The sequence below is a fragment of the Ascoidea rubescens genome, assembly GCF_001661345.1.
Source record: "Ascoidea rubescens DSM 1968 unplaced genomic scaffold ASCRUscaffold_1, whole genome shotgun sequence".
NCBI classification, from domain to species: Eukaryota; Fungi; Ascomycota; class Saccharomycetes; order Ascoideales; family Ascoideaceae; genus Ascoidea; species Ascoidea rubescens.
Genome location: NW_017962913.1, coordinates 1932864 through 1944646, shown reverse-complemented (window position 1 = coordinate 1944646; position 11783 = coordinate 1932864). Strand labels below are relative to the sequence as shown.

At 30.5% G+C, this 11783-nt stretch overlaps 6 protein-coding genes and 1 non-coding gene across 7 annotated transcripts; 1 reads left to right on the top strand and 6 right to left on the bottom strand.

Annotated features, from left to right (window-relative positions):
* Positions 1 to 91: 91 nt before the first annotated feature.
* Positions 92 to 847, bottom strand: ASCRUDRAFT_23283 (BCNT domain-containing protein; the record flags this gene model as incomplete). The annotated part of the gene is made up of 1 exon (XM_020189788.1): positions 92 to 847. A coding segment is annotated over one exon (756 nt), but the record flags the coding sequence as incomplete, so codon positions are not given.
* Positions 848 to 1139: 292 nt separating this feature from the next.
* ASCRUDRAFT_t5 lies at positions 1140 to 1236 on the bottom strand. The gene has a single exon. It is a non-coding gene; the product is annotated as a tRNA-Lys (tRNA).
* A 353-nt stretch (positions 1237 to 1589) lies between these two features.
* ASCRUDRAFT_78993 (uncharacterized protein) lies at positions 1590 to 3428 on the top strand (the record flags this gene model as incomplete). Its single annotated transcript, XM_020194325.1, has 1 exon — positions 1590 to 3428. One exon carries the CDS (start codon positions 1590 to 1592, stop codon positions 3426 to 3428), a length of 1839 nt encoding a protein of 612 aa, XP_020050354.1.
* A 61-nt stretch (positions 3429 to 3489) lies between these two features.
* On the bottom strand, positions 3490 to 4914 carry ASCRUDRAFT_5929 (SET domain-containing protein; the record flags this gene model as incomplete). Its single annotated transcript, XM_020191228.1, has 1 exon — positions 3490 to 4914. One exon carries the CDS (start codon positions 4912 to 4914, stop codon positions 3490 to 3492), a length of 1425 nt encoding a protein of 474 aa, XP_020050353.1.
* A 62-nt stretch (positions 4915 to 4976) lies between these two features.
* On the bottom strand, positions 4977 to 5759 carry ASCRUDRAFT_68082 (uncharacterized protein; the record flags this gene model as incomplete). The annotated part of the gene is made up of 1 exon (XM_020191476.1): positions 4977 to 5759. One exon carries the CDS (start codon positions 5757 to 5759, stop codon positions 4977 to 4979), a length of 783 nt encoding a protein of 260 aa, XP_020050352.1.
* A 972-nt stretch (positions 5760 to 6731) lies between these two features.
* ASCRUDRAFT_25856 (RFX family transcription factor) lies at positions 6732 to 8300 on the bottom strand (the record flags this gene model as incomplete). The annotated part of the gene is made up of 2 exons (XM_020189912.1): positions 6732 to 6892; positions 6965 to 8300. Coding segments are annotated over 2 exons (1497 nt in total), but the record flags the coding sequence as incomplete, so codon positions are not given.
* Positions 8301 to 9849: 1549 nt separating this feature from the next.
* Positions 9850 to 11002, bottom strand: ASCRUDRAFT_73760 (uncharacterized protein; the record flags this gene model as incomplete). Its single annotated transcript, XM_020192428.1, has 1 exon — positions 9850 to 11002. A coding segment is annotated over exon 1 (463 nt), but the record flags the coding sequence as incomplete, so codon positions are not given.
* Positions 11003 to 11783: the final 781 nt, after the last annotated feature.

Here is an 11783-nt window from a genome sequence, read left to right as displayed (position 1 = left end):
AATGGGTACTTTTTTAGTTCTAGAATTACATTTATACAATTTTTTTTTATTTTCATTTATTTTCAAATTTATTAGAAATTTTTTTTTATTTTTTAAGGGAATTTAATTTTTTATTGGCAAGTTTATATTGTAGATCTTTGTTTAGTTCAACTTTGTGTAAAAAGTCTTGCTTTGACAAATAACCATCTTTGTTGTGAGATTTTAATTCGTTGTCAATGTTATTTCTATCCACAAAACTTGCCCAGTCCAATCTTGACTTCTCTAAAGTGTTTATTTTTTGCAACTTTGCATTGTTGATAATCGCATCAATTATCGAAGGCCGTTTTCTCTTGATTCGTTTCTTGATTTTGATATTACTTTCCTTGTTATTACTATTGTTTTCATTATTACTTTTCCTGAAAGTTCTTGTTTTATTATTATTATTATTTTTATTTGAGGTTGAATTTAAATTGGAATGTATGGAATTCAAATACGCTTTTGCTTCAGCAGAGTTTGTGTTGACATATTTTTCTTCGGATATTGTTTCTCCAGCAAACTCATAAGATGTTTTAATTTTTATCATTTGATTGTCACCATCTTTTAATGCATTATTTTTTTTGGTTGGGCCAATGGCATTTTGTTGAGCTTCTTCAAGTGATTTGGATCTATCGCTGTTGCTCTTATTCATCTGCTCCCATATCAAGTTGATGTTTTCATTGCCATGGCCATTATCGAGGCTGACTGACAAAAATTTCTTTCCATTCAATTCAAGTTGTTCCAACCTTCTCTGATGTCTTGTTTTTATCAATCCCCCAGTCTGACTTTCTATCTTGTTGTAATTGGCTCTTTTGATCTCCCTGGATGTTTCTATATCATCCACATCAGGTTGGGTTAGTGCGTTCTTCTCACTGTTTTTTAGTCTACTGTCCCTCTGGTGGTTCTCGTCATCGGTCAGCTCGTAGTCAGACTCGTCGTTGCCACTTTGTTGCCCTTCCTGGCCAAGCACAAAGTCTTCGTCTTCCTCTTCATCATCCTCAGCAGCCCCTGGGTCTTTCTTCTTGTCGTCGTCTTTGAAATAGTTGTCCATTGTTGCAGAATTTGGTTTTATCTGCCTCAAAAACATATAAAAGCCATAAATTAAGTCTAGTGGCAAAAAAGCACTCCTCATCAGGGGCTCGAACCCTGGACATTTCGGTTTCGTACGAAACTAGAAGAATCCCTAAAAGCCGAACGCTCTACCGACTGAGCTAATGGGGATGAGCGCTTGGATTTCCAGTTCAGTATAAATATTTATTCTTTGTTTGTTTTACTTTAAATCTATACTGCTTTTTTTTTAGTTTTGTTTCTGCCTAACTTTTTTGTAATTTTACTATAAAATGTCCAACGTAGACCAGATCGATCATTCACCTAGAAATGAAGCGAAACGTGTGTTAAGCTCTGATATCGATGGATCTGATATTTTCAAAAAACCTGCTAGAGCCAAATTAGATCAATTGGAGAAACCTCAAATTCCATTAAAGAAAAAGTTGAAAAAATTTTTCTCACCATCTGCAAAATCATCACCCAATAAGAATGGTCTACAGTTCAACCAGAGATATAGATACTCATTTATGCACAAAGCAAATATATTCTCAGTATTAGCCATAAAAAATTCTTTTGGCCATTGGATTTTGATTTCTTCTTCAATTGATGGTGTTATCAAGTTTTGGAAAATACTTGAAAATGGTAATTTGGAATTTTTGAAAAAAATTAATGATTTGCATTCTGGATCTATTAAGATATTCAAGTATAGTAATGGCACTACTAATTCAGATAACAACGATAATACCTATTTTGCTTCTTTATCTTCAAACAATAATAAAATTAAAATTTTCGATATCAACTTGATGGACATTATTAATATCATTGATTTAAAGTTCATTCCAGGTACTTTATGTTGGGCTAATTATAATAATCGTGTTTTATTAATAGTTACCAGCAAACTTTTCCACGATATTTATATTTATGATCCTTTTGATTCTTCACAAAATGACCACACAATTCAATCTCATATAATGAATATTCATGATGATCATAACGAATCGCCAAATCCTAGCTTTACTAGCTATTTATACACTACTTCAACTTTGCACAAACATCCAATTATATGCTTGAATTACAATTTCAAATATAACTGTGTGGTTTCATCTGATACAATTGGTAACATTGAATATTGGTTGCCAAATGAGAATTTTGATACACCCAAAGATTTATTTGCTTTAAAATCAAATACAAATTTATTTTTGTTTAGGAAAAAAAAATTGATTCCAGTTTCAATTGGTTTTTCAAGTGATTTTGAAAACTTCATTATCTTATCCTATCCTGATAATAATATCAGATTGTTCAATTTCAAATCTGCCAAAGTCTTTAAAAAATTTGATGAATCTATCGATTCTTTAATTAATTTATTCAATTTGACAAAATTGAATAAAAATTCCACTAATAGGAATAGTGAGGATAAGCTATTATTCAACAAAAAAATTAGTCTTGAGAAAAATTTAATAAACTCTGATAAAATTAATTACTTTTTATCCAGAAATGCCATTTTCACAAATTCCAATAATTTTATTCTCTACCCATCAATAAATGGAATAAAATTAATCGATTTATCACTAAATAAATGCATTAAAATATTAGGTAAATTTGATATCAATGAATCATTACACGCCTCATTGGATGCCTCTTCTTTAAATCATTTGAATTTTCAAAATTTAACACTAGTTCAAAATTCAGATTCGAAGTTAGGTTCCACTGATAATCCAAAGTTTTTGCCGCTATTAATTGCAATTCCTTACAATTCAAACAGATTCTACATATTCAATAGCAACCCCAGTGAAAATTTCCAGGATTATAAGCATAATCGAGACGTCTTGAATGAAAATCTAAACTTGGATTCAATTAATAAAAACAAGTCTTTAAATTACAAGTTGAAGTTTAGAGGCTCAAAAGTAATTTTACATACAACTTTTGGTGACATTAAACTAAAATTGTTTCCTGAATATGCGCCTTTAGCTGTTGAAAATTTTATCACTCATTGTGGCCAAAACTACTACAATAATTTGACTTTTCACAGAGTCATTAAAAGTTTCATGATTCAAACAGGTGATCCTAATGGCGATGGAACTGGCGGTGAAAGTATATGGCACAAGTACTTTTCTGACGAGTTTAACCCAGATGTTCGATTCAATAAACCATATATGGTCGGCATGGCCAATATAGGCGAAAATACTAATGGTTCTCAATTTTTTATAACAACAGCAAAGGCTGAATGGTTAAATGATAAACACACAATATTTGCTGAAGTAACAGGTGGTATTGAAGTTGTGAAAAACATTGAAAATGTTAAAACTAATCAAAATGATGTTCCGGAAGATCCTCCAATCATAATTTCAACAAACTTTCAATTTTAGGTTTTACGATTGCAATTTCTTTTTGTTTATTTCACTATTAAAAATTATGTCATATTTTACTTTAAAATTTCAACTTTTTCTCTTTTTTTTCGATTCCAAACTTTTCCCAGGGAAGTTCATGCGGATCAATAATTGCTTTTTGTTTTCTTTGATTTGCAAGTAGTATTTCTCCATCGATTCCTACTTTAATTTCAAACAACCCAAGTAATTCACCTAATCCTTCACTAGGTCGCTTGGAAGTTAGAGGGTTTTGCAACCATGTTTTAATAGCATCCACCTTTTTATTTTTTAAAATCCAGTCATTAATATGGAATTCGAGATTGATTAAACTTTCAACCTCTTGATAAAGAAAAGATTTTTTTAAGATATCATATGCATGCAACAATAGAAGAAGGCAACTTTTTTTTAGTACCATTATTACTTGATTGCAAATATCTGATTTGCTATCTTGACAACCACAACATAAAAATTTTCTAATGCAATATTCTTGGAATTCCACTTCAACCTGTGCTTCGTTAACTTCATCTAAAGCAGATGCCAAATGTTGAAATATTGTGCCATATATTGGATTGAAAGTTTCACCATCGCTCTGAGTTGGAATTTGCACCTCAAAAGTATCAATTAATAACCATTTTACATATTCGAAGTTTCCGTATTTCATTTCATTTCTCACTTTGGGGTTTCCTAAGTATACAACGATTGAAGAAACAACTAATGGTAGTGGCCAGTTGCAAAGCTTAATTAAAGATCCATTTCTTATTCTTTCCACTAATTTGGAAATCTGCTTAAAGTGATCTCCAGATGAAATAAACATTTGTTGTTGATTGGAAACTTCGTTTTCAAATAAACAGGTGAATATCTTCTCCTGAGGAATCCCATAAGTATTGACAGAAAATATATCTTTATTTGATGTTTTGAGATTTTGTGTGATTTTCTCTGATTTGGAAAACCCACCAAACCTTTGACTCTTGTTTATTCTTTGTCCGAATATTATCCAAAAATAATATTCTATTAAAATAATGTAATCTTCTATTTCTTTCTGGAGTACCTCATTCATATTAGCTCCAAGATCTTTGGTAACTAATTTACCGCCTTCCAATTTTGAAACATGATTGAATATCATTTCTCCTTTTATGATGTCTTCAAGACCAATTATCCTAAAAGATAAATCTGATATCATACTGGGCCATGAAAACTTTAGATATATGTCGGGTGTTGTGCATTTAGAACAAATGCAGTCGAAAAAAAATCTTTTTTGAAGCTGAAGTTTTCTAAACTCAGTTAGGGTATTTCTTTGGCAATAGTTTATAGTAATTTCTTCATTTTTGTGTATAGTTCTCAATGCTCTAATCACCAATTCTTTTCCTTCGAAAATTATTGTAGCATTTGGCAGACATGAGTGATTAATCAAAGAAACAAATGAATCAATCATCAAACCATTTTCAATAAAAAATGTATCAAGCATCACAACAGAGTTGATCACCATCTTTGCGCAGTATGCATCTTGATTAGTATAATGTTTTGTTATAAAGGGAAAGTAAAATAAATTTATCTGAAAAGGTATCTAGATACAGTTCCTGACAATTTTTCAAAATCAAAGCCAGATCCTGAAAAGTATTTGAAACCCTTTGTCAATTCGTGTAATATTTTGCTATTTTCAACCATTTCTTCGTAAATTCTTTGGGTTAAATCCCTTTTATCTGCCTTTGAAAAGTTAGCCCAATGATTCAACAACTGCCTGTAGCATTGTGCTATTCTCTTGTCTTTCTGGCAAACAATAAGGATGCGTAAAATCATTCTAATTGAAGATTTTAGAATCTTTTGGAGCTGTATTCTATCATTGTGCTTCAGCGCTTCTTGGTAGACTTTACATTCAATAAAGTGCACATCATCAAAGTCTTCTTCAAGACAGGTTTGGGAACAATAACTTAACAAATTACAGCTATTGCAAACAAGCAACTTTCTTTTACTGCAATCGTCGCTATTTGCTTCATATTCGCTGGTTTTTCTGTCTAGTTCTGGTGTATAGTTGTAGATATAACCTGGTAGCCCTTTACAGCAGTTGTTGCAATAAATGTCTGTGTCAGCCTCACAGAAATCTTCTCTTACAAGTAAAGAGGAAGCATTGTTGATCACCTTTACTTCTGGCTGAAGCTTGCAAATAATATCACCAGCAGGAATCTCATCTAATGGTTTGATCTCTCTCTGCTGTGTTGATTCATTCACGACCATGAGCAAGTTCTTAGGAATACGATAGCAGTTGTTAATGTCTTTTGCTTTCGCATTCTTTGCCAGTCCTTTTCTTCTTTTGTTCTTGTTTCTGTTAACCATTTTACTGATAATTTCCTTCTGTCTTGTTGCAGCATCAGTTTGATAAAGGGATTTTGCATTTGTTTTTTTAGCAGAAAATCCTTCCAAAAGTTCACAAACACAAAATCGGAAGCTGGAAAAAAGATTCAAACAAAAGAAAGTAAAACATGCATTTATTATAAAAGTTTTTAAAACAAAAAATAAACAAAAAGGATGCAAAATATGGCTTTATTTAAATGTATAATTCTATAGAAATATAATGCGAAAATCGTAAAAACCAAATAAAAAAAATCTTCTAAATCTTCCATCAACAAGGTTTTATATTTTATATTTTGTGGTTTTGTCGGATCAAAAATACATTTTTGAAATTTCAATATCTCTCTAGTTTGAAATATTGTTAAGTAACACATTGTTTATTGAGCTGCTAGAAACAGTTGAGTTATTTCTGCTTAAAACAGTTGAAAAATCAGATGAAATCGCCTTTCTAGGCGATTGAATGTTTAATACACCTAAAGGAGGATCATTTTCTTTGTTACTTTCATTGTAGCTAAAAGATCGTTTTATTCTAGCTGATTTGTTTAAATGATTTCTGTCAGATGATAAGATGTTCTGGGGCAACAATCCTGAAATGCCTGTTTCTGATCCACTTTTATTTAAATCATCAGCCATCATCTCAAATGTAGAATTGCCTTGTCTATTTTTAACAATAATTCTTTGGGTGTTTCTGTCACAATCGCTATTACTTTTAGCAAGATTTCGAGACTTGTTTGCCTTTTGTTTGACTGGTTTATCCATCGGGGCATTTTCCTGATGATCTTTGCCCTTATTTTTATTGTGCTTTTCACATAAACAATTATCTGTCTCACTATTCACTGTTTCATCAATATCAGTAAGAATATGCTCAATATTGTTCTTCTTAACGAGTTTGGAAGTAGAGAATGAATTTCTGTTGTTCCTGTTGTTTGTGTTTGAGGGTACATTGGTGGTATCATCTAAAAGAAACCCAGAAAGCTCGGAATACCACCTCATCCATTCATCAATCCAGCATCGAACAACCCACCAAGCTCCAAAACCGGTTCCCCCTGCTAATGATATATCTTTCAAACAACTGGTAACTATAGTGCTCATACACAATAAAAATAATCTTGGTGGAACTTTCACTGGTAATGAATCCGGGAGGTATATCAAAAAGCTAGCCCATTTTTTAAGAAGATAAAATTGATCACTTTTCCCATTTCGTTCGCAATTTGAGGTCTCTGGCTGGTTACTGCTGTTTCTATCATTTTCTTCCTTCATTTTATTCTTGTCATCTTCTGTGAATGTCAATAGCTTTGGTATTTCAACTTTCAACACCTCAATGCACCTATTAATGTTTAATTCGCCACAAGGTAGTTCGCTTTCAACAATTTGCTTATAATTAACCAAATTAGACCAATTATCAAGCATAGAGTTCCGGTCCTCTTGGTTCATTAATATTTTGCTTGCTGATTTTGCGGTTTCTGATGCTCTGATTAGCCTGGAAATCAAAAAACAAAATTTTTTCGCAGGAACTAATTTTTTTATAATAAATTTGTATGGTAAGTTATGGATGGTTGTTAGTAGTTTATCAGGATATGCACCTGTCATAAGCCTTAATTGATCCAATATGTCTTCAGGAATATTTTGCAAAACCAATCTGGCAAGCATTCTTATAATATTTTTATACATAATAATATCACATTGTTCAACCCAAGAGACTATGGGTTCTGAAATATATAGCTTGAATACAGGTGCAGTTAATGACCCATGGAATGAACTTAATAATCCATATAACTTTTTCAATTGCATGTACCTTAATGATTCAAACATTGCTGTGCAGTGAGTTCTATACAATGAATATAAAGTATCAGCAATATCATAGTCCACATTTTTGGGTAAATAAGGGTACAAAGATGGTAAAACTAGAGGCGTATTGAAGTTGACAATGTTTGTATTATCAATTAGTCCCTGAAGTAAGCTAGAAGAAAACTTCAATTTCAATTCTTGGTGGTTGACACCTATATAGTCAAAACCCGAGTCATTTAAATTGAGTTCATTTGAAAAGTCATCATTTAAATTTTCATGAGACAATTCATTGAAAATATCAATTGATCCATCCTTATTGTAGGTTAGTGGAGTAGTATTTTGTGATTGTGACGCTAAATTAAACCCAGTAGGACTGGCCGGAACAGAATTGTTATAACAAGAAGAAGCACCAGAGAAAATTGGTGTTGTGGCATTACTAATGCTTGACATACTGCCGAAGCTTCCTAAGCTTCCATTTGAGTGAACGTTCATTAATCTAATACCACAATAATGATATTTACTCTGGCCTCTAACTCCCAATCTTCTTGTTGTTATATTAGGAAAAATGATTCTAACTAATTTTCCAAAAGAAGCAGGTGATAATGGTTTAACAGCATTGTCAGCACAGATAGTCACATATCTAGCATATATTCTATTTCTTGGAACAACAGCAGTTGGTGCTGATTCGCATGTTTTGATCAACCATACCATTCCAAAAATTTGTTTTTGCCTTTCTTTAGTTGTATTTTCGATGGTTGAAGGAATTTGGGCATAGTGAGGACTAGAAGGTAAAGTAAGAGCAACAGACCCTGCACTTGAAGTGGAATTAGAATTAGAATGGGAAATAGATAGAGAAGAAAATTTGGATGAGTAAGAAATAGAAGAAAAAGAAGTATCAGATCCAGCTGATATCACTCTTTTTGAATTCTCAATCAAATCCTTTGAAAAGCCTTTTTTTTCGATGTTTTTAGTGTTGCTATCATCATATAGTTTGTCAGTATCATCATGGTTAGCCTCGGTATTTTTGAGACTATAATTATTGTCATAATCATTGTTGTTTTCCTGTTTGATATTTGATGGAACGATCTCAACATTAATAGTGACACTGTTCTTATCATTTGTGTTTGTGTTAACAGGTTTAATATTTGACTGTTCATGGCCCACTTCAGTTTTTTTAATTGTTTTGGCTAATTCAGTCAATGGCAAATGTTTGATTGAATAAGCCAATAGCTTTAATTCAGCATCTCCTTCGTCACCAGGCAATGAGTGATCAGATCTACGAGGCTTCTTTTTGATATGATTTGAATAGAGATTGTGGTTATTTAATTTGTTTGGATGATTTAGCTGACTTAATGAATTATTTTTTAAATAGATATTTTCTGAATTTGAAATGCTAGTTCGATGATAAAAAGGATTTGAAACGGAATTCGAGACAGAATTTGAAATTGAGTTTGAAATTGAGTTTGAGATGGAGTTTGGGACCACGTTGGATGAGTTCAAATCTTGAGGTAAGCTTAAATTTGGAATAGAATTTGATTTTGGAGTTAAAGAAGTTGAGTTAGTATCATGAGATTGAATTGAAAATTGAACTGAAGGTTTAATGGTGTGATTTGCTGAGGTCAAAGATGAAGAAGCTCGAACCGCAGAAAAATTTGAAAACAGGTTTGGAAGCAATTTTAAGTTATTTTCCAGGTGTGAATTAGTATTTAAAATCAGCTTTGGGTTTTTGATTTCGCTTTCTTTATTGGATTCGCTAATAAAATTATTATTAGTATTGTCATTTGATTTGTTGTTATTATTTGACATGTTATCAGTGTTATCAGCGGTAGTGAAAGTATTGAGTTTTGAATCAGAAAGAAAACTCAAATTTGAATCTGAATGGGAGGAATTGTTCAATGGGAATTTTGAGCTGATGTTTAAAGTGGAGTTTTGATTTATATTAGAAAAGTTCAAAGCAAATTTTTGATCCTGTCTTTGATTCTTTTGATCGAGTTTTTGAGCTTCTTGATTTTGTTGTTGGTGCATTAAAAGATTACCATGCAAAGTTTGTTTTTGTTGTTGTTGTTGAATTTGCAGATCTTCATTTGGAGTCAATTGTATTTGTACGTAGCCTAAACTGTTTAGGTTGGGCATATTATTTATATTGTTGATGGAACTCATGTTACTGATGTTGTCCATAGTGGTGATATTGTTCACATTTCCGATGTGATTAAAGTTATTGATATTATTTATATTGTTTATATTGTTTATGTTATTTATATTATTTATATTATTTATAGTACTCATATTATTCATAACAGCCATGTTGTTTATATTGCTCATAGAATTCATACTGTTAAGGTTGCCAAAATTTTCTAGTGTTGAAAGATTATTGAAACCATTCATGTTATTAACATTGTTGAGATTGTTGAAATTAAGATTATTAAGGTTATTATTGAGATTGTTATTAAGATTGTTAATGTTATTGAGATTATTAAGACTATTGAGGTTGGTAAGATTATTAAAGTTATTGAGATTATTCATGTTTGTAATGTTATTTATTCCAATGTTCATGCCAATAGTGCTCATATTAAACCCATTTAAGTCAAAAGAGTTTAAATTGTTTAGATTTGACAAATTAAAATTATTTAAATTTGAAACGGTATTTATATTATTAAGATTTGCAATAGCATTGATATTATTTAAGTTGTTGTTTAAGTTGTTGTTTAAGTTGTTGTTTAAGTTGTTGTTTAAGTTGTTGTTTAGATTATTATTATTTATATTGCTTAAATTATTTACGTTCATATCCATATTCATGTCCATGTTCATGTTCATATTCATAGTGTTATAAGGGAGAGATTGAGAGATTGCTAGAAATTGAGGACTAAACAGAGTTTCTGATTTAACTCGAGGATTTTGAACAGAGATATTAATTAGTTTGTTTTTTTGAGAGATCTTAGTGATTTTATTTATTGTTTTTAGTTTGTCAGTTTTATCATCTTTATCAAATTTGAAGGCTGGATTTTTTTTATTTGTGGATAAGTTTTGTTTGAATGATTTTATATTTTTTGAGTTGTTGTTGTTGTTATTGTTGTTATTGTTGTTGTTGTTGTTATTGTTGTTATTGTTGTTGTTATCGTTGCTATTGTTGTTAGTGGTTTTGGAGTTTTGGATATTTTGAATAGAAATTGAATTATTATTAAAAGAATTTCCCTTTTCCAACATTTGAAACGTTTTTCCTGTCTTGTTTTTTTTTAGAATCTTTTATTGATTTTTTCCTTTGCAAATTTTACCAGATTAATAATGTGATACTAAATATAAATTTTGAATGTAATTTTGATTTTGAATGAAATTATGAATATAGCCCTGGAATAATGTTGAAATAATAAAATTAAAATGGATAAAATTAAAATGGATAAAAATAGAAAAAAGTGTGCAAGAAAGAATGTGCAAGGAAAAATGAAGAATGGATATAGGAAATGAACAAATATAAAATGAGATAACAGAAAATGGAATAAAAGATGTGATGTGATGTGATGTGATGTGATAAAGTGAATAAAAAAACCAATATAATATAATAAAATTTTTTGATAAAAAATAGAATTAAAAAACAAGATAAATGGAATTTTTATAGGAATGAATGAAATAAAAAAAAATAAAAAAAAGGTTAAAAAAATGATGCTATAATTGAGTTTCTTGAGAATTAAAATAACAAAAATGAAAATCTCATCAATTGAAATGGTGGACTGTGGTAATTGAGAGTTGAAATTTATTTGGATATTGAAAATATGACAAATATATTTTCAATATTATTGACGATTTTCAGATGGGTTCAAAAACTTTTAAAAACTTCTAAAAACTTGTTATAACTTTAAAATCTTTTAACAATTTTTTAACACTTTCAATTATAAGAATTTTAGGATTTTTAAAGATATTAAACGATAATTATCAGAAAACGAATTAAGAAAACAAACTTGGTGAAAATTAAGCCAATGAGATAAAGTTAGTAAGAGTTGTTTCTAGCCAGAAGATGAGACTTGTGTTATCATCAATTTCATTAATTGAGAGAGAAACTGATGAAAATGTTGGGGGAATTGGATACTGAAATTTTTTTTCTTGCTGCTTGAATAATGTTATTGAAACCCTAAATGTTTTTCTTGTGGAATTGGCAAATTCTCGCTTGACAACGAAAGTGAAAAGACACCAGGTTTCAAGCACAGTTTGTGGGAAGTGTTACAAATC